The 18,823-nt window shown below is 50.9% G+C and overlaps 7 protein-coding genes across 7 annotated transcripts; 4 read left to right on the forward strand and 3 right to left on the reverse strand.

The window, feature by feature from the left end:
* Nucleotides 1-291: 291 nt before the first annotated feature.
* Nucleotides 292-2,774, forward strand: VTN00DRAFT_9225 (uncharacterized protein; the record flags this gene model as incomplete). The annotated part of the gene is made up of 6 exons (XM_069436162.1): nt 292-400; nt 450-520; nt 578-866; nt 924-1,089; nt 1,144-1,833; nt 1,886-2,774. The coding sequence occupies 6 exons, from the start codon at nt 292-294 to the stop codon at nt 2,772-2,774; spliced, it is 2,214 nt and encodes a 737-aa protein (XP_069284810.1).
* A 973-nt stretch (nt 2,775-3,747) lies between these two features.
* VTN00DRAFT_9226 (uncharacterized protein) lies at nt 3,748-4,620 on the forward strand (the record flags this gene model as incomplete). Its single annotated transcript, XM_069436163.1, has 1 exon — nt 3,748-4,620. The coding sequence occupies one exon, from the start codon at nt 3,748-3,750 to the stop codon at nt 4,618-4,620; it is 873 nt and encodes a 290-aa protein (XP_069284811.1).
* An 810-nt stretch (nt 4,621-5,430) lies between these two features.
* Nucleotides 5,431-5,975, reverse strand: VTN00DRAFT_9227 (uncharacterized protein; the record flags this gene model as incomplete). The annotated part of the gene is made up of 2 exons (XM_069436164.1): nt 5,431-5,708; nt 5,810-5,975. 2 exons carry the CDS (start codon nt 5,973-5,975, stop codon nt 5,431-5,433), a joined length of 444 nt encoding a protein of 147 aa, XP_069284812.1.
* Nucleotides 5,976-6,486: 511 nt separating this feature from the next.
* On the forward strand, nt 6,487-7,522 carry VTN00DRAFT_9228 (uncharacterized protein; the record flags this gene model as incomplete). The annotated part of the gene is made up of 2 exons (XM_069436165.1): nt 6,487-6,582; nt 6,755-7,522. 2 exons carry the CDS (start codon nt 6,487-6,489, stop codon nt 7,520-7,522), a joined length of 864 nt encoding a protein of 287 aa, XP_069284813.1.
* A 608-nt stretch (nt 7,523-8,130) lies between these two features.
* On the reverse strand, nt 8,131-10,866 carry VTN00DRAFT_9229 (uncharacterized protein; the record flags this gene model as incomplete). The annotated part of the gene is made up of 3 exons (XM_069436166.1): nt 8,131-8,333; nt 8,397-9,971; nt 10,029-10,866. The coding sequence occupies 3 exons, from the start codon at nt 10,864-10,866 to the stop codon at nt 8,131-8,133; spliced, it is 2,616 nt and encodes an 871-aa protein (XP_069284814.1).
* Nucleotides 10,867-12,431: 1,565 nt separating this feature from the next.
* VTN00DRAFT_9230 (uncharacterized protein) lies at nt 12,432-14,900 on the forward strand (the record flags this gene model as incomplete). The annotated part of the gene is made up of 6 exons (XM_069436168.1): nt 12,432-12,528; nt 12,672-13,324; nt 13,400-13,830; nt 13,905-14,007; nt 14,066-14,178; nt 14,237-14,900. 6 exons carry the CDS (start codon nt 12,432-12,434, stop codon nt 14,898-14,900), a joined length of 2,061 nt encoding a protein of 686 aa, XP_069284815.1.
* A 3,164-nt stretch (nt 14,901-18,064) lies between these two features.
* Nucleotides 18,065-18,823, reverse strand: VTN00DRAFT_9231 (uncharacterized protein; the record flags this gene model as incomplete). Its single annotated transcript, XM_069436169.1, has 4 exons — nt 18,065-18,087; nt 18,137-18,156; nt 18,470-18,534; nt 18,605-18,823. The coding sequence occupies 4 exons, from the start codon at nt 18,821-18,823 to the stop codon at nt 18,065-18,067; spliced, it is 327 nt and encodes a 108-aa protein (XP_069284816.1).

The raw sequence follows: 18,823 nt of genomic DNA on the forward strand, positions 1-18,823 counted from the left end.
CTTCGCCCCCAACCGTCCGCTGGGAAGTCCTGTCGTTCACGTCCTCCAGCTTCGTCAAATCCCCTCATTCTTTCTGTCTTGGTCTTGCCAGCTGCCGGTCTGGTTGCTATGACACCCCTGCGGCCTGTTCTCCGACAGTAGCTGTCACATGCGGCGCGTATAGTCGGCTGCCCCAACACCTCCCGTTTCTATCCGCCATTTGATCCTTCGGCCCTTCGACCCTTCGCACCCTTCCTTGGATACTGCCTGGTCGCGCTCTCTTGGTAACGCTTTCAGCCCTGGTATCGCGGGATGCAGTACGTCAGGAGCATCAGTGGCTCTGTCTCCAAGACCTGGAATTCTATCAATCCAGCCACCCTGAGCGGGGCCATCGACGTGATTGTCATAGAGCAGGAAGATGGTGCGTCGGTCCGTGTCGTCTGGATGAATTGCGCCTAACGGTTCGATAGGAACTCTCGCCTGCTCGCCCTTCCACGTCCGGTTTGGCAAGTTCTCCTTGCTCCGCCCGTACGAGAAGAAGGTACCGTGGAGTCGACCGCCTTTACGATCCGTCCAGTGTGACTGACCAATATCGTAGGTGGAGTTCCGGGTCAATGGAGTCAAGCAGGACTATGCAATGAAATTGGGGGAGGGAGGAGAAGCGTTCTTCGTGTTCGAAACGACCGACGACATACCTGCGGCGCTGCAGACCTCCCCCCTGGTGTCACCTACCAGCAGCCCCAAACAGCGGTCTCAAGAACAATCGGATTCCTCATCCCTCCAGGAACCAGACTATCTAGAACTCGACAAATCTAACAAGAATGATTCCAAGAGTTCTTCCGCGCTACCGATCCTCTCACGTGGGATGCGGGCGTCCAGTGATTTGGGTACGGCTGATATCGTTCCCACTGTCTAGCTGCCGCCTATACTCATTACATGTCTAGGGACGATCACCCCTTTGTCGCGGTCACCTGACGACTCGTCGATGGGCAGATCTCGCCATAGCTCCTTTGGCGATGATGGTCTCCAACCGAAAAAGCTTGATCGTTCGGCTTCCGAAGATGTGCTCTCTAGTACAACGAATCCACTTGGAAATGGAGGAGTGTCGGAGTATGTACCGGGTTCTCTGTCGCAGAAAACTTCCAGTGTTAACGAGGATGCTAGTCAGCCCCGGCGCTCTCAGAGCCCTCCTCCCTTGCCGCCCGACCAAGCCCTCTCTCGTGCAATTGCTCTGTCCAAGAAGCTGTCCGGATCGAACATCCCGTCTCACGTAACCGAGACTGGAGACCTCATGCTCGACATGACCGGTTACAAAAGCAGCGAAGAGGATGCTCTTCGCGCCGAAATCATTGCCCGAAAGGTCCTTGCTGAGGAATTGGAAGGGAACTACGACATTGGAGCTCTTATTGGAGCAGATGACCAGGGGAATCTGTGGATCTACAGCAGCGAGGAGGCAAAGGAAGCAGCTAGACGCAGAACCAGCATGAATTCATTGCGTCCCGATTCGGGGATGAGTTCGGACGCAGTTTCAGATCCTGGTTACCACAGTGACAGCGAACAGAGCGTTCAGGGTCCGGCTCCAACCATGAGGCATCATCGTGCGCAGTCGGATGTCTCGTCGAGTTTCCCGACCCCTCCCCGGACTCCTACGGGGGATTCTTCCGCAGGAGAACCAAGCCGTAACTACGCAAAGACGCTGAGACTGACTAGCGATCAACTCAAGGCTTTGAATCTGAAGCCCGGTCCTAACCCCATGTCTTTCAGCGTCAATAAGGCAACATGTCCAGCCACCATGTACCTGTGGAGCTACAAGACGCCTATCGTCATCTCTGACATTGATGGTACCATTACGAAGTATGTCTTCCCGCTTATTCTCTTCGATGCAAGTGCCTAACAGTGTGCGCAGGTCTGATGCTTTGGGCCATGTGCTCAATATGATCGGGCGTGATTGGACACATATCGGGGTTGCTAAGCTGTATACCGATATCGTCAATAACGGGTACAATATCATGTACCTTACCAGTAGATCCACCGGTCAGGCGGATTCTACACGGGCCTATCTTAACGGTGTTCTCCAAGATGGGTATAGACTGCCCAAGGGACCTGTCATCATGAGCCCCGACCGGACTATTGCGGCCCTCAGGCGTGAGATCTACTTGCGAAAGCCAGAGGTGTTTAAGATGGCATGTCTTCGGGACATCTTGAGCCTCTTTCCCGGGAAGCAGAACCCATTCTACGCTGGATTTGGGAACCGCTTCACGGATGCCCTGAGCTACCGGTCTGTGAACATACCATCATCCAGAATCTTTACGATCAATTCCAATGCGGAGGTTTCTCTTGACCTGCTCAGCTTGAACAAGTACAAGAGCAGCTATGTCACAATGCGGGAACTGGTGGATCATTTCTTTCCTCCTGTGAGCCTTCTTGTCCATGATGGTGGGGAGGAGTTTACAGACTTCACATACTGGAGAGATGCACCACCAGACCTTGAAAACTTCTCGACTACGGATAGTGAGGCTGAAGAGGAAGACGAAGACGTGAGCGACCACGGACTGAGCGAAGATGAAGGTAGCGAAATATTCGAGGATGATGACCACGCTGAGGACCTCAGTGAGAGATACATGTCGCGGGAGTCCATAGATGACCATGGTCTTGCGGATTCGATGATCGAGTCGGTTGCCGACGACCAGGTTTCCGATTCAGGGGCAGAGGAAGACGACCTTGAGGACGATGCAGACATCACCGAGAATGGTAGCACCACGATGGCTCGACCCGGGGCAGAACATCCGGCCTAAGTTAACACACATACACCTCCGCGGCAAAGGTTTCGAGACCGCAAGTATTTGGATCCCAAAACTTGACAGCGGACGACTTATGCGTCAAGACTGTTGGATAAAAGACTCGTGTGACCGGTGGACGGTTCTCCCTAGCTCAGATGGCTGCGTTGCATATCAGCCTTGAGTTTGAAGAGAAGTAATATATAAAGTGCCTGGGCTTTCATGCCCGTGGTTTACTGGCGAATCGGGGATGATCTGGCTATACTCTGGCATCGCGTTTCCCCGCTTTGCTAATGCATGGGTGGCGTTTGCGGTTTTGTTTTTGTGTCATTACTGTTCCTTATATCCCATCTGCGTATTTTGAGCGTCGGTGCATTCGGAGTTCCTTTGAAGAGAGGGATATACACAAATGATTGGACCCTCTTCACCTTTTCTGTTCATAATGCATGCCCGTGGCGTTTTCAATTGTTATCGAGTCCAGAAAACACCTGGAGACCATAGAGCCAAATATATCATGTCATATTTTGGATAGAAGTAGTATAGAGTTTAGGGGCAAGAGCTCAATGCGGTCATACTTGGATCCTTTCGCGTGGAAATCCAAACTGTATAGTCTCTAATCTAGCTGTCCTGCTATGCCCTTTGCCAACGTTCTGAGGCTGCGGAGGCTGGGCCAGGGCAAGGGAACCCAAAGGGGAATAGCGTGTTTCCCCCGAGCTCCGCGACTTCAGACCGCGTGAAGCCCAGCTCCATCTCCAGCCAGGTCCAGCACATACGTCCTGAACACATCTGCGGCATTTCCACTTTGCCAACATCTACGGGGCTGAGGGCTTTGTCTCATATAGCCCGCTGACTGTGCACACCCTCTGTGCTGCACACCTACCCTTGCGGCCATGCTGTGTTCATAACTGGAGCCATCCATACTTTGCCATCGCCGCTTCTGTTCTCCTTTCAACTTCACCCGACGTCTGCGCCTTGATATTCACCTCTCCAGATGGCTTCGCCAAGTCAGACGCAGGCGTCAGCTCCGGCGACTCAACCCCTCACTCCGCCTGCTGACCAGCCCTCCGCCAACAGCGCGCCGGCACAGCCCAATGCGGGCAGCACCTCCAACCCGAATACCAACCCATCAATTGCTCACCCAGCCCAAGTTCCCGCGACCTCCCTTCATGATACGGGCAAATCGCGTCGTCCGCGAGATGCGCGCCTGATCCATATGTTACTTGCATCTCTGGGGGTCACAGCGTACCAGGAGCGCGTACCCCTCCAACTCCTTGACTTTGCATACCGCTACACGTCCGGCGTGCTTCAGGATGCGGTCCACCTGGCGACCGAGGGTTATGCTGGAGCTACCGGTATGCCGGGAGAACCGGGCGCCGCTGCTCAGACTGGGCCCCGCGGTCCCCTGGAAGTGAACACCGTAACACTTCCCGCGTTGCGCTTGAGCATTGCGTCTCGATTGCACTACCAGTTCCAACCGGGCCTTCCGAAGGAATTTCTGATGGATGTTGCTGCAGAGAGGAACCGGATCGCGCTGCCGGGTTCGTCGAGAGCGCTCGATGCCGGGGGTGGCAAGGGCTCGTATTCCAACGTCATGATGGGCGGGATGAGATTGCCCCCGGAGAGATTCTGTCTCACAGGTATCGGATGGAACTTGAAGGATGCATGGGAGAGTGAGGGCGAGGAGGAGATGGAGGATGCGGAGCAGGCGCAGGAGGGTGCTGCTGCTGCTGCCGAGACAAAGGAGGAGGAGGTTGAAGGCGAAGAAGATGAAGAGGATGGCAAGATGGAGGATATCTTTGGTGATGATACCGCCATGGATGAGGCTGGAGAGGAGGAAGAAGATAAGACCATGATAGATGCTTGATCTGCGGATCCGTGAAGACGATTTGGTATGGCATGCCGCCGTACTTTACTCTTTTTCCCAAACAATTGGGATCTGATGAACCGCTCCGATATGGCCATCATGCGTGCGTGCGGGTTTATCTTTTTTTTTTAAATCATTTAACTCTTCGAAATGTGTGCTTGGATCGATTTGTGCCTGGATCGATCAAGAAAAGGACCACGGGAGGTTTAACCATTTTCAAATGAGAAAAAAAGCGGGGGCAAAAGGGAGTTGAGGCGCACGGCAAGGGGTTCCATTTGCATATGTTCCAGGATATACTGTTTGAGGGTGGAGAGAATTCGATTCCATTCGACTACCTAAGTTGCTTTATAGAAGAACAGGGGCTTTATCGAATATCAGGGTGCTCATGTACTGTACATAATAACAACACACAGGGATCTCAAGCTAGGAGAGAAGTATGGAAAACTTCAATATACCCCCCAAAGATAACGCCGTTGTTCCCTGCAATAAAAGGCAAGTCATCTTCAAACAAACCCGTAATGTATATACTCCATGCCTCCCACGAAAATGAAGTGGGAGCTGTTCCTGTCACCGTTTCCATTCGTACACCATCACCGCCATGAGCACCATCATCCATCTAACCGAAGAGAAAAGCCGGTGTAGCCCTCCTGACACCGTTGCGTAGAGCAGAGCATCGCCCAAGAGGCCAGCCACCTGGAGCCCCCAAGAGTATAAGGACACTTGGGCTCCATTATTCATTTCGATTGTGATCATCGAATCAGCGAGAAGAAGGGAACAAAAAAAAGAACCCCCGCTTCTTCATGCATTCATTCAGCCAAACCGTGCCCGTCTCTCCTCTGCCTTGCGCCGTCTCCTCTCCTCGTCCTCCCTCATCATCTGGATGACCTCCTGCCGTCTCTTCTCCACCTGCGCTTCCTCGGCCTCCCGCTGCCGCCGGCGCTCCTCCCGCGTCGCGAACCACTCCTCGCGCGCGCGGTCCTCCTCCTCGGGCTTCGCGTGCGCCAGCATGCACGAGTTCATGGCGAGGCGCTGTTGCCGGCAGACCCAGGTGGCTGTGATGGTGCGGTTGACGGCGCAGTCGGCGAAGGCTGTAGTCACGAAAAAAAAAGAAAGTGAGTAACGAACGGGAATAATCAATCTGGCTAGATGTATATAAGATAGATGGAGTGTGTAAAGTAATGTAACGCACCTTTGATCTCCGCCGCACAGTATCCCCTCACCCGCTTGTAGTAGATCTCTTTGACCTGCTGCTCCTGCGCGGCGGACAGGGGGATCGGGTTGCGCAGGTCGATCTTGGGCGATGGTGACGGGGACGAGGAGGACGGGGTATCTGTGGAAGCTGTAGTGGGAGCCATTGTGTAGATATATGTACGGAGTATAGTAGGTGAGGTAGGTCAGGTAGGTAGATAGTGCACGGAGCAGCGAGTCGGAGTCGATCGATCGAAGGTGAGGGACGACTCAGTCGGGGACAAAAAAAGTGACGGTTACTGGTCAATGAACGAAGGAAAGTATCAGATCCTGTATCGTGCTGTGCAATTGAGTTGGTGTAGGACGTTATGTACAGCGGGACTTTCTCCGGTGGTGTTTCTTGTCCGACGTTCTCTCTCTCTCGAGGTCGGCGGAGACGGCGCTAAAAACCCGCTCTTTTTTGCTCAGCAGCATCGCTCCCGCTCAAACGATCAACTTCAAACCCACCAGCCATCTCTCCGCCGAGCGCTCGTCGCGGCGGTTGGTCTTTTTGTTCAGTCATAATTTGATTTTTTTATCTTATCAGTTATTTTCTTTTATATCTTCTACTTTCGCATCTGTGTTAGGGAAGGAAAACACCAATTTTCGGCAGCGCTATCATATAACAACCTCACCACCATGTCGTCCTTACGGAATGCCGTCTACCGGCGGCAGCACCGCGAGCGTGGCCAGCTCGAGGGCCGCGAAAAATGGGGTATCCTTGAGAAGCACAAGGTGAGCTTTTCCTTTCTAAATACAGCAGCAGGCTTTCCCGCGCGAGACTGTGCTGCGGTTCTTCTGCTTCTTTAAAGGAAGAACTAGCACGACACATTCTACACGATGAAAGAGTCTATTATCAGTAGAAGTAAAAGACCAATCGCTAACAAGATACTCTCCAAAATGACAGGACTACTCCCTCCGTGCCAAGGACTACAACATCAAAAAGGCCAAACTGCAACGCCTCCGTGAGAAGGCGCGCGACCGCAACCCGGACGAATTCGCCTTCGGAATGCTGTCGCAAACCTCCGGGAAACAGGGTCGTCACGGTGCGCGCGAAGGCCAGTCTCTCAGTCTCGAGGCGGTCAAGCTGTTCAAGACCCAGGACGCGGGGTACCTCCGGGTCGTCGGGGAGCGGGTCCGCAGGGAGATGGAGAAGCTGGAGAAGGACGTCCAGCTGCAGGAGGGGATGAAGGAGGTTTTGGACGGCAATCGCAAAGACGATGATTATTCCGATGAGGAGGATGAGGGAAAGCCAAAGAAGGTCGTGTTTGCGGACAGTCGGGAAGAGCAGAAGGAGATAAGGCGGCGGTTGGATAATGATGACGAAGACGAAGACGAGGAGATGGATGAAGAAGAGGACGAGGATGGGGAGGAATCGTTTGGACAGCAGCAGAAACGACGGGAACAGGAAGCGCAGCAGCAGCAGAACAAGAAGAAGTCGAAGAAGGAGCTCGAGGCGGAGAGGCAGGCGTTCGTCGAGATGCGCGCGGCGAGGAAGATGAAGAAGAGAGCGGCTGAGGCCAGACGGAACAAACTCGAAGCCCTGAGGAGGCAGCATGAAGAGATCACGGCCGCGGAGCAGGAGCTGGATTGGCAGCGTGCACGAATGGAGAACTCCGTTGGAGGGACGAACAAGCACGGCATCAAATGGAAGATCAGGGAGCGGAAGCGATGATTCGAGAGCTTCCTCTTCCGACCGTTTGATGAGTTATGACCGTATACTTCTACCTCTTGCTGTCTCTTATTTTTCTCGAGATGAGGACGTTTCTCTGTGCTTTGTTTGGGTTCATCCGGCATTTCTTTTGGTGGAGATCCCATGGATGTCAAAAGGCGTTATTTTTTGATCTGAAAATTGTACATGTATGTAGAGTAATCTTGCTGTGATACGATACCACTAACAAAAGTTCTTGCAGTTTCCTGGATGGGAAGTTGTTTATATTATACTTTACTGGCATCTGTTTTACCCGGCCAGACGACATTCAGTCCATTCAAACATTTGATTCTGGATATACTTCAAGGCCATGCTGTCGTGAAGCTATGGCATGTGCTTTCTACAGTACAACTGCAGAGATGGATGGACAGAGACGGGTTTGAGTGATTGAACCAATACGATGTTTCCTTTACTCGCAGGAAACTTCCTAGTTTTAATTTTTTTCGTTCTTCCTATCCCGCATAACCACAATCATATATATATATATATCCATGGATTCAACTGAACAGAGATGAAAAAGCACAATTGCGGATCAATCTGTTAGCGGTGTCAAAAAAAGCCGCTGCACTGTACTATGCCGTCTTGGCCTGCTTCATGGCATCCACTCTGATGCTGACAGCCCTCCTGTGCGCATCCAATCCCTCCACGGTTGCGAGCTGCATGACCGCGCTGGACAGACGCTCAAGACCCTCCGCAGTCAGGTTGGAGGTTGTGATGTGCTTCAGGAACGAGCCGAGGTTGACTCCGGAGTACTGCTTTGCATAGCCGTAGGTTGCTAGAAGGGAAAGTTAGAAATCGCAAAAGACAATGGTATGAGGAGATGTTAGGGTTAACTTACGCAAAGAGTGGTTAACACCAGCAGAGTAATCACCGACACTCTCCGGGGTCCATTGTCCGACGAAAACGCTACCTGCGTTTTGCACCTTGGGGACGACGCTTTCGGCATTCTGCACCTGAAGGATCAGGTGCTCAGGCGCGTACTCGTTGCTGAGGGCCATGGCTTCGTCGATGTCTTGAACGACGAAAGTGACGGAGTGTGCGATAGAGCCCTTCACGATGTCGACACGTGGCAGAGCGTGGGCCTGTACGTGAAGCTCATCCTCGATGGCACGGAGCTGATCCTCATTGAGGTCAATGGCAATGAGGATGACCTGCGAATCCACACCATGCTCCGCCTGACTCAGTAGATCAGAGGCAACGAATGCCGGGTTTGCATGTTTGTCCGCGATAACCAGCACCTCACTGGGGCCGGCCGGCATGTCGATGCTAACGCCTGCTGATGTGTCGTTTGACACCATCATCTTCGCCGCGGTGACGAACTGGTTTCCAGGTCCGAGGATCTTGTCCACCTTGCTGATGCTCTGCGTACCATACGACATGGCTGCGACAGCCTGCGCTCCTCCGGCCAGCACGATGCTTTCGGCGCCTACCTTGTGCGCGACGTAGACAATCTCCGGGGAGATGCTGCCATCAGAGCGAGGTGGAGAGGCAAAGACAATCTTCTTGCATCCTGCAACCATTGCCGGTACGCCCAGCATCAATGCAGTAGAAGGAAGAACGGCGGTTCCACCTGGGATGTAAAGTCCAACTCTCTCAATGGGCCTTGAGATGCGTCCACAGACCACACCTGGCATCGTCTCCAGCTGCAGAGGTTCCTTCTCTTCCTGGGCACTGTGGAAACGTCGGATGTTTTCAAAACTGATGTCAATAGCCTGCTTGGTCTCCGGAGTGAGCTGCATCAACTCCTCAGGGAAGGGTGCATGGATCACTGGCGACTTCAGGGAAGTTGCTTTCTCAAACTTGTGGGTATACTTCAGCACTGCTTCGTCTCCATTTTCCCTCACGTCCTGGACGATCGGACGCACGAGTCCAATGATGGCCTCGTTCGACTTCTGAGCTGGTCGCTTCAGGGCGTCAGCCACCTCGTTCGCTGGAGTAGAAGCGGTGACTATACGCTTCATCTCGATACGAGAGCTCTCTTCTTTAGCCGGGGCACTTGGAGCGGGCTCCTCCTTAGGAGCAGGAGATACACGGTCGGATGCTGCAGGTGTGGAGAGACCGAGTTTGGCTGCCCATGGGCCCTTGGCATCACCCTTTCTTCTCTTCACCTTTAGACTCTTCAGGTCCAGGTTCCGCTCAATGTCCTCCAAGCTGACACCAGCAGCGGTACACTTGGTGAGGGCAAAGTAAAGCAGATCAGCAGCTTCGAAGGCAATATCCTCCTTCGAAGTAGCCCGGCACAGCTCCTCCGCTTCCTCCATGATCTTGGCCTCCACGAGTTTCGGCTCGTTGAAGAGTCTTGCAGTATATGATCCCGTTGGCGCATCCTCCTTGCGAGCTTGCAGGGTCTTCTGGAGACGGGAAAGTCCAGTATACTGGCCAAAGCAGCTGGCGGTGCCAAGGTGGCAGAACCCTTGGTAGAGAACAATGTCAGCCTGAAGATCATGGTTTGAAGCACATAATCACGTACCGCGGCCTTTCTGCTTCACTACAAACAGCAAGCAATCGCTGTCACAGTCGAAGCCAATCCTCACCAGTTCCTGGACGTCTCCGCTCGACTGTCCCTTGTACCATAGACCCCGCTTCCTACTCTGGTAGACTCCCGTCCCGGTCCTCAATGCCTCCGCAATGCTCTCATCACTGCTCCATACCAGGCCCAGAGAAATACCTCTCTCATCTGTAACAGATGTGGCGTACAGACCATTCTGGTCAGCGACGGCACGCGCCGCGAAGAGCTTGCCAGCAGAGATCTTATCGGTAGCTTCGCACTCGAACGTCAACGCGTCCGAAGGGACGATGCTAACAGCACCTTGCTCAAGGTTTAATTTTAGGGCCTCTTCAGTTACGGCATCTCGGGTCTTGTACACATTTTGACTCTCAAGGCTAACCCCTAGTTTCTCCGCCAGGGCCTTGACGTCCGCTGAATCCGTAGTGACACCAACTTCTTTCCTCTCCTTGTCCTCAGCGATCCAAGTCTTCAATTCGTCCACGTCCTTATCAGACTGAGTGTACACAACCAGTCGCGACGATGGCACGCTCTGTTCGCGCGACAGAGCCGTCAGCTGCTCGAGTGACACGAACGCCTTCGCAGCGCCCGCATTGAGGACATCGACAATGTCGCCCGCGGACGCTATCTCCGTAGCATCAACATAGACATCAAGGAGGCGGAGATTCTGGCGCAGGAATTCTTGCGCTTGCGAAAGGCTGGAGACCTTGACCAGGACGCGGCCGAAGTAGGAGATCTGCTTGAGCGTAAGGCCCGACGGGGACGCGGAGGGGTCGAAGGAGACGAGGAACGGCGTTGCCATTGTGAACGCTGGCGGCTTGGAAACGCCGGGAGATGTTAGGAGGAATAAAGAAGGAGGACCCAGGGACTTCTCTCCGGGAGAGAGAATATATGAATCAACGAGTTTCCGTTGCCTGGTGTTTCTGGACGCTTGCGGCGCTGTGTCACCGCCCGGATTTTTTTGCCCCGCGCGGCCGGAATCGGGACTGATTCGTCTGATAAGATCTCCGCCGCGAGGTTACTCATCACCTAGTATAGCTTCTCTTTTTCTGTTTCTGGATACAGATGTGAATCTCGTTCTAGTCTAATCTAATGGTTACTTGGGCCATTGGGGTCTTCGCAAAGAAACAAGTACCGCGTTCTGAAGACATCTAGCACCACCGTATCGCGGGGCTGTACGCACCCCACGGCGATATCAATCGAGCAATCGATCGCCGGCTATTATTCAGCCTAACATCGAACAAATCGACCACCTAATACTCGCCCAACTCCTCGAAAAAGGAGAGTGACGCCCTTATGGTAAAGTTCACCTTTATCCCAGTCTCTCGAGATCTCTCTTCAGTTCAGATTGACCAATAACCGATTTGGAGCGGCTGGACATTGCAGAACAATGGAAGAAATAATACAACGTTCTGAAGGCAATATTCATGCGTGAAGTCGTCACCTACGGTAACTGCTGCCAGAGTAATTGGCAACTATCGCATGCTCCCTTCCACTTCCTTCTGCTCCCTCAGCACTCGCGCGAACAACGATCACGTGACCGAATAAAGCGGCGATGCTCCCGTCCCAGGACGGAAATGGCATTCGCTGCGCTGCATTTTCGGGGACAAGTATATAGGTACCTAACCGCCCAGAGTATATGTCCTTCTGACGGGACAAACCCGAGAGTTGTTATTAGGACCACATTTGCTGTTATATACTAGGTAATTTACAACTGGTGTCTATAGCAGGATAAATTGGTTACCTAATTTTGCAGCCACACTAGCCATCTGGTATTAGTCAAGATTGAAATCTGAAATTGTGCTAACCCTCCAACTCCGAACAGGATACAACAGTTCATCCGGGAGAAAATCTATGCAGACATTGCCGGCGCTACTGCCAGACAGCCCAGGGATGATGCACAAGGTGCATTCAGTTACAGGAGGTCTCCTGCAATGACTATCACCCGTCATGTAGCAGTTGGGGCATCCGTAAACGAAGATTAGAGGTTGCAGAAATGAACAAACAAGCCAGCATAACGAGGTTGCCGCGTTGTTTGCCTTTCCATTCCCTTATCGCGATGTCGGAGGGCCCGGCGATCAAGTTGGGCTGCAACGTCATGTAGCGTGGAGAAGATCGAGCACGGTGGAGCGGACAACAGACGCATGACCGCACGTTCCATCCGTACGTGATGTTCTATGGGGACTGTGCATGGCACTGGCTCGCTCGAACAGAGTAGATAAACTCCCGTCAGTTGTGCTTCATCTTCGCATCTGCTACATGTGTACCAAATAGCCGTGATGGGGAAATGCTTCTTTTCCTTTCTGCTTTGACGCCTGAATTTGTATAGTTCCTCAGATTCTCAGTGACTGTTTTCTAATTTCCACCATGCCTCACAACCTGTACAATATACGGCGCAGGGTTTCAGTACAGGACAACCTCGATCCAATTGTAGTTGGAATCGACATCGGCTTGACATTCACGGGTATGTAAGCCACATGCAGGCTCAAGGAGAACAAGCAGACTCCAAAACATGTTCCATCTCCCATAGAGGGTGCTCTCGTGCGGTTGCTTTGTATGGAGGACGTATCTACCTAGTCGTCTCGCTGACATGTGACCCTCTCTTAGGTGTCGCGTTCTCCACGATGGACATGGAGAGCCCAAATGTGATCGACCATTGGCCACCCCATACCAAGAAAGTCTCAAAGAAGGTTCCCACCCAGTTATGTTACCGTGCAGGCCATAGGGGCATCACCCATTGGGGGTTTTCATGTCCACAGGGGAACCTTGCCCCAGGAATGAGAGTACTTGACCGCTTCAAGCTGTATCTTGATGAGAATTTTTTGGAGGATACGTTCAGAAACAGCCCCGATAATAAAGTCGGGGCCCATGAAGACGTGAAAACGTGGTATTTGGATTTTCTGACGGAGATATACGAGTATACTGCTTCGTATATCTGCAAGATACTACAACTGAGCCACTGGGAATCGAAGACCGTAAAGTTTACTTTCAGTGTCCCAACAACATGGGACGACTCCGTTATCCAGCTGTTTGGCGAGCTGGTGAGGAAGGCTGGTTTTGGGAAGCACCGGAGGCACTCGGTCGTGATTGATCTGAGCGAGGCAGAGGCTGCCGCTGTATACACAATAAAGAGTCTCAACCACCATCGCATAGTGTCCATATGGGATGACCGGGAATCCGATCATGAAGTCTCCATAGAGAGACCTCAATTGCAAAAAGGGGACGTTATTCTTGTCTGTGACTCGGGAGGCGGAACGACGGTGTGTTCCTTTCTGATCTTTATTTTCCTGATGATATTATGCGTTGTTTCGTATCTGACATGCTCGCACACAAAGGATATCTCCATTCTTCAAGTTAGGTCCATCGAAAGTTTTAATGACCGCGACGACAACACGGAGGAAATCGCCGAGCTGAGGAGGCTTGATTCCGTTGATTATTACCCTTCGTCAAGTGCAGATAAGCAAAACTGCCGACCTCGACCTTGTTCAGTGCCTCAAGCAGTAGGATCTGTCCAGATTGATGAAGCATTTCGGCGAGAGGCCCTGAAGCGCTTCAGTCTCATCAGAAAAGATGAAATACAGAATATTTCAACGCTTCAAGTTTCAGAAGCAATGTCAAAAGGAGCACACTTCCAAAGTATCAAAGGGCATTTTGGGACAAGGGTGGTTCGAGACTGGAAGGAATTCAGAGTTCCTGTACCAGGCCTACCAGATGAATATAACAACGCGGATTCACAAATACGAGACGGGCGGATGGTATTCGAAATGTAAGTATGAAGTTCGGAATGGAATCCTGTCAGTTGACTCTATACAATTCGACTAAAGGAATGGAAAACAACAGGAAATACATGCGGGAGTTATTTGATACTCAAGTTCAGCGTATTTTTAGCGCTATTGACGAACAATTAAGGCACTTTGAAAAGCTGAACCCATCAAGCCATGTCGTAAGTTGATTCTGACCCTTTTCCACCTATCTGACGTTGGTTAATGGCTATCCCTTAGTCATACTTTGTCCTATCCGGTGGCCTAGGGTCTTCGAAGTACGTTCAAGACTGTATACTGAACCGATATGGCCATCCAGACAGCGGTAGACATATTCTCATCTCCGACCAGCCGTGAGGAGACATATGAAAAGCTAAAGACCTTTTGAAATTACTTACTGATTATTTACAGGCAACTCGCCGTCTGCAAAGGTCTCGTTATCGATCAAGTCCATCGTCTTAGATACCAAGAGTCCATCGTGTCCACGCGTTGCTGCCGCTCTTCCTACGGTATACTCTTCCACGAGCCTGTCGAATCCAGAAATAGTGACCTGAGTTGGAAAATACCACTGTCTATAAACCCCATTGACGGCAGCAAGTATGCTGTCGACCAAATATTCTGGCTCATCCGTCGAGGAGAGCCTGTCAATAGAAACAAGCCGGTCTGCCAGAGGTTTTATCGAATGGTCGACATCAGGAAACCAGAAACCCACTGGAGAGATATTATCGCCGTGTCTAAGATGAGGGCTGATCATCTCCCAACCAATCTACACGACGGTGATGTTGAGAGGATCTTCCAAATAGTCTCAGAATTAGATCGGAAGCTTCTCACCGAAGGCCAAAACGGGGTAGAGAGAAAGACAAAATGGGTCGGTTGGAAGGCCAAGGAATATTGGAAGATGACCCTCGAGGTGCGCGTATACATCGAGATGGCGAGCCTGAGATTTGAGATTTGGTGTGCAGGGAAACGTATTGGGTTGTTGCATCCCGGTAACGGAATCCCTCAGAGCTACGAGCTTGGAGAGGAGGACTGGGACAACCCTACTCAGGTTCAAGGGTTAATTCTGGATGATTAAAGGGAGCTTCTTTTTTTTGGCCTTCCATCTGTTGATGCGCCTACATTCCTCCCGACCCAAATCCTTCTGAGAATTAGGGCCTATCCGATTTTGCTTTGCATACCTTCTCAAAAAATCTTACCAGAATGGCAGGCTACTTACTACCAGTAAACTGTGCCCGAGCCGTACGTACACAGTAGTAAAACTAACTTGATTTCAAATGTGGCTTGATTTTCGTCTACCCCACCATTGAGACCATTTTTAGCAAGAAATATCTGTCTGTGTATGCACCTAATGCAGCACCATTCACGCACTACCTACATGATGAGTTGGGCATCAACGCCATAAAATCTTTCTTATTGGTGAAAACCATAGGTATGACAAGCTGGCGCTGGCACACTCCCAACAATTAACCCTAGGAAAGCCCTTGCTTACCTACCTACCTGTCATCTGGCATCAGAAGTTCCTGCGCTGGGTAGAGTCGTCATCCGCTTAAATTGGGCTATATTAATGCGAGCGATAAATTAGTACCTATGATATAGAGGGACCACTAAATCTGAGAGGGGGAGGGGGAGGGGCCTACCTATTACCTTAATCCTCTTGCTCCTATTGGCAGATACAACAAAAGAAAGCCCGAGGGCTACTGGCTGCATACTACTGCTATGTACAGTACACAGTATGTAGCTCCACATATGGGCGAGGGAAGTTCCGAGTTTTCCGACATGGCTGTCGATCGTGATGATGATACTATCGTGTCGTGTTGATCGGAGAACTCGTGCATCATACGGATGTGGGAAAATTACGAGCGCTCAGAGACTGAGATACCAGCGGGTATGGATGGTACTTGCCCTAGTCAGTCTAGTTATCTTCTAAGTACCTTCTAAGAGGTAATCTGACCTTTCCCTGCTGCTACCTTCAGCTATTATTATTTCCTTTCTGCGCTTGTGAATGAGTAGCGAGCGAGGACCTTCCGGGCTGCAGTGCAGATCGGATATCACGGAGGATTAATAGTATCCCACATATCGACAATTTTTGCCCTCTACCCTATAGGATTTGAAGGGTTTCTTGCAACCGACTCTTGAACTTTACAGGCATGTTGATCTCTCAAAAAGCAATACAACTCATACTCCGCACATAGCACCCTACATCACATGAGCTTCGCTGGGTATCTGTAAATTCTCGCTGAGATGATGTCATATCGCGCCGTCCAAACGCCCGTCAAACTATCCGTAACGTCGTAATCGCTAACCAAACTGTAAATCTTCTGTTGAAAGAAACGCCGGAGAAAAAAAAGCCGGTTCGAGAACGCCTTTTTGCAACAGAGAGGACCAGGATCTCCCAGGGAATATCAGCCGATGTAACATGAGTTTATCGACGGCATTATATAGGAAAAAGTGATTCCATCATCCGGACTGGAGGACGACATTCGGTTTCGCAGTCCTGCATAAAATCCTTTATACAGTCCACTGGGAAGTGGTGGCTATTTGCTAGATGTAAGCAAAATAGCTCCTCACTGAGATAATTCCCGCAACATGAGTCCTCGTCAAAATTATGCGCCTCCTTCAGGTGCTCTATGTGAGTGTGCTGATCCCCCTGTTTACACTCGAGTAGTTTTCTGCAGCAGCGACAAGAGTAGCGAGAGGTCCCATCACGGTTGTACCACACCTCATCAAAGAAGACGGCAAGTCCTCGCCTGTCGGAGATAGGAGGACAACACCAGCTGGGACGAGGTAAGTGCCAAAGTTCCAAGTGCTTCAGGGATGCTTGCTTTGGCCTGGGCGGTAGGTGACACCGTTCGCATGATGATGGTTCAGGAGTTCTACGAATCCTACCCACGACCAGTTAGTTAATCACCATCAAAAGTCCGAGCTCCATGAAGGAAAAAGAAGGTATCGCTTACCCGTTAAGCGAATCTATCAAACTGGGCCGCTGAATGGCAAACAGCTCCTTCAAGTCCCAGCGAGGAAGCCCCTGGACTGGTGTTACTGAGCTCCTTATCCAGGGGTATGGTGACTTGAGAGGATCCCAGCAAGCCATCGTCGTTCCATTTTCAAAGTGTTCTGCAATGTGCTCTTGACGCTCATCCCAGGACCTTAGAACATCGCTGCAGAACCCACAAACCCAGAACCAATTGTATACGCTTTGAAGGCTTTTCTGGTTGTTAGATTCGCCATAATTGCTGCATCTGCTGGAGTAAATGCTCGAACGCCGTTGTGGAACACGATGAATGGAATCCATACTATAAATAGACCGATCTGTAGACAAGCTACCTCCCCGGATCGAGCCGTCGATTGTCTTTATCCATTCACGCTCCTGAAAATGGGCTAACACTTCATGTCGTAGCCAGTCGTTCTTGCTTGAGTATTGTGTCAAGCAGAATGTACATTGAAAAGGCTGCGGTGCCAACAGGGGGCTGGTGTAAAATTTCAGCTGAAGATAATCTTCTGTAAAGCCAGTATATGGAGCATTGGACGACGATATGGTAGACCGTGTTGTCCGAGTCTCGGATATTGCAGAAGTTTCTTCGGGGCTTTGATGTTGAGACAAGGCGTCCGTTGTGCTGGAACCCTCCGGTATGAATGGTCCATTGGTTCGTATAGAATGATATTCGGACATCGACATTCTAGGTCCCAAGGGCTGTTCAACTGTGGGCTTACTTTTATGAATCCTTAAAGACAGAGACTTCAGGCAGCGCTTGACCTTGTGTAACAAGCGTGTCGACGGAATGCTTTCCTGCGGGGAAGCTTCGGTGAAGATGGCTTCAGCTGATTTTGATATTTCCTCGTCTTCCTCTAGAGCTTTGCGATGCCGACATATCTTGGCGCGCAAAGTTGATATTAGGCCGGAATAGTCTCGATCATGCGACAAATCGGACTGCTGCGATGTCTCACTTGGAGGAGAAACCGGAGGCTGTACATTTTCACGGGGAAGTTGTTCCAATGGTCGAATGGTTCCCGAGGTCAGTTTATTTGATCGCCGTAGCGATTTGCAGGGTCTAAGTGACCCCGGGCGTAAGCCACCTTGTAGCTGTGTTTCTATATCTGGTAAATAATCATGTGGTCGCATGTGTCCTCCAGAAACCCGCTGTCTGGGCCTGTTTTCAGGGAGCTGATCTGGGAGCTTCCCAGTCTGTCTGAAGTCATTGCTATCATTGTCAATAGTGCTTGGGTACAAAGGCCTTGTCACTAAGTCTTTTCTAGGTTGGCAGCTATGAGAAGTGTTAGATAACTGCGTATACGTAAATTTTGGCAACGCACCTAAATTCAGACGTTTCGAACTTCCTGCGCATAGAACCCAGAAGCTCTTTGAATGCCTTCTGCTTGGACCGCCAAAACTTGCGTTTAGTGCAGTCGGACCCAGGCAGACACTTTGAGGAATCTGTGCTGTGATTCATGACATTTGGGGTTGAGATTGAGGCGACATTGGTGGGTTTCGGGTCAGCTTTGCCTTTTGGGCGGTCACCAGTACCCGCATACAGCGTTTTCTGAACACAACCTATCTTAGAAAATAATCTTACAATATGTCTGTTGATACTCACATAGGAGGCTGTATTTCGAAGACAAGGATGCAATGATATATCTGGTACCGACCAAAGACAGAAATGTGTCACTGTCTCTGGGTGTTTGGCAGGATATTCTGGGAGCGGGTTGAGAATCTAGTGTTCAATTAGCCAACTTCCATCCTACTACCAGTATTAGAGGTAATCTGTAAATACTTAAACTTACGTCAGGTACCCTTTTTTTATGGAGGTAAACATCACCCTCCCTTGGTCGGCTATCGTCCAGACCGAGTGTATCAGCCGAGTAAATGTAAGAGAAATCCCATATCCAAGAGACAACCTCTTCAGTCTGCTGAGTTGAATACGGTCCCTTCGCCGCAAAGGCATGGTCTGATGGAGTTGCTTCATGCTCAGAAATTGGAGCTAGTTTCTCCATAATCGCCAT

The sequence above is a fragment of the Thermoascus crustaceus genome (assembly GCF_041956765.1).
Source record: "Thermoascus crustaceus strain CBS 181.67 unplaced genomic scaffold VTN00scaffold_7, whole genome shotgun sequence".
Lineage (NCBI taxonomy): Eukaryota > Fungi > Ascomycota > Eurotiomycetes > Eurotiales > Thermoascaceae > Thermoascus > Thermoascus crustaceus.